The 1,818-nt window shown below is 65.6% G+C and overlaps 1 protein-coding gene across 1 annotated transcript; it reads left to right on the top strand.

Annotated features, from left to right (window-relative positions):
- Positions 1-6: 6 nt before the first annotated feature.
- CUNH11orf96 (chromosome unknown C11orf96 homolog) lies at positions 7-970 on the top strand. Its single transcript, XM_006097914.2, has one exon. The coding sequence runs from the start codon at positions 16-18 to the stop codon at positions 328-330; it is 315 nt and encodes a 104-aa protein (XP_006097976.1). The 5' UTR covers positions 7-15; the 3' UTR covers positions 331-970.
- Positions 971-1,818: the final 848 nt, after the last annotated feature.

Below are 1,818 nucleotides of genomic sequence, written 5' to 3'. Positions count from 1 at the left end.
AGCTACCAGGCGGTGATGCCTCACTTCGTGTGCCTGGCGGACGCGTTCCCGCAGCCCGTGCGGTCCTCCAAGCTGACCAAGGGCAAGGGCCGGCTGCGGCGGCCGCGCCAGTCCCGCTTCAAGACGCAGCCGGTGACCTTCGACGAGATCCAGGAGGTGGAGGAGGAGGGGGTGTCGCCCATGGAGGAGGAGAAGGCCAAGAAGTCCTTCCTGCAGAGCCTGGAGTGCCTGCGCCGCAGCACGCAGAGCCTGTCGCTGCAGCGGGAGCAGCTCAGCAGCTGCAAACTGAGGAACAGCCTGGACTCCAGCGACTCCGACTCGGCCCTGTGAGGGCGCCGCCGGCAGCGGCAGCAGGGACGCACGCCTCCGGGGCCCGCCGGGGACCAGCGTGCGAACCCCGGTAGGGCCCGCGCCCTGGGGACCCCGGGGACCCCTGAGGACCCGGGACGACCGCCCCTCGCGCTCGCTGGGACTCCCGCCAAACAGAACTGGTCGGTGCGCCTTGTGCTGCGCTGGTCCTGGGTCCGAGCGCGCCGGGGGCGCCAGGAAGGGAGCCGCTTCTCTGCCCTTGTACATGTTTATTTTTAAACTCTGCCCAGTACGAACTCTGCTGTGAGTGTGTGCGGGGAGCGCACCCGAGCCGGGTCGCCGGCGTCGCCAGGGCTCCCTGGAGAGCCGCTCCACGCCCTTGCCCGATGGGTTGCAACTCCGATCTTGCACACCGCTCCACCGCCGCGCCCCCCAGCGCACCCAGTGCACACTCACGCCAACATACGCTCGCTGAACACTTTTATAATCGTTAGGCGCGGCCGATGGGACTTGGTGCAGCGCAGCCGCTGCTGTGGCCGGAGGATGGGTATTTATTTTTGCATTGCGATGGCTGGCGGCGTTTATTTAACGGTCTTTTTACCTGGATATGTCTATGAGGCTCCCGAACGGAGACAAATAAAGTCAATATATTTGCACAGTGCATTTCTCCAGGTTCTTGACCTCTTGAACCTTCAGGGCCCAGGCTCACCAGACTGGGAGGTTGGGGGCGGGGGGGGGGGTTGGGTGTGGCTGGAATGGGAGGCCAGGATCCCCGAGTGGAGGTAACTCCACGAGCTTCGCTTACTGGAACGAGGTCGCGTCCCCCTGCCCGGGTCCATTGCTCGCCTCCCCAGGTGGATCCACACCTGCCTCCCTGCCTCCCTCCGTCCGTGATGGAGTTGAAGCCGCTGGTGAGGCGGCAGTCGGCGCTGTGAGGATGGAGGGAGCCCTTCTCCTGAGGCTGACTCCGCCGGGAGGCTGGGGTCAGGGTCGTCGCCCTCCACCCGCCCCGGAGGACCCACCCACTCCGTGCCCTTCCCGGTGGCGGGTGGGGAGATGCCTGAGCCGGCAGTGGAAGACTCGGGCGGGACATTTGGGTGGGTAGTGGGACTCGAGGGGGGCTGGGAGCCCTCCGAGTGGGCGAGAGTGGGTGCCCCCCCCCCCCACCTCCTGCCGCTCCCTGACGCAGAGGAGTGCCCGCGACCCTGCGCCGCGGGAGCAAACAGCGGTTGTTTTCAGTTCTTCGCTTCCTGGGTGCAGCCCTTCACCTGGCCCTCTCCAGGGTTCCGCGAGGAGGGTGGGGCATGTCTTAGGTCAGAGCCTGAAGGGCGCTGGGGTACCACCGAGTCTCCCCACCCCCTTTTGTTTACAGATGAGAAAACAAACCTTCGCAAGCAGCGAAGGAAAGGTCACGTGGAGAGTAGCTAGGAGTCGCAGCCAGCTCCCCCGACTCTGCGTCCAGGGCTCCTAACATCACCGGAGCCTGTCTTTCTAGTGCTTTACAGCAGC

The sequence above is a fragment of the Myotis lucifugus genome, unplaced genomic scaffold (genome assembly GCF_000147115.1).
Source record: "Myotis lucifugus unplaced genomic scaffold, Myoluc2.0 scaffold_213, whole genome shotgun sequence".
Classification (NCBI taxonomy): Eukaryota; Metazoa; Chordata; class Mammalia; order Chiroptera; family Vespertilionidae; genus Myotis; species Myotis lucifugus.
The sequence above is the reverse complement of the archived record's forward strand: the minus strand, read 5'-3'. Positions and strand labels throughout refer to the sequence as shown.

What these genes read in the sequence shown, in the direction of transcription:
- CUNH11orf96 (XM_006097914.2), top strand. Translation starts at nt 16, where the DNA reads ATGCCTCACTTCGTGTGCCTGGCGGACGCGTTCCCGCAGCCCGTGCGG.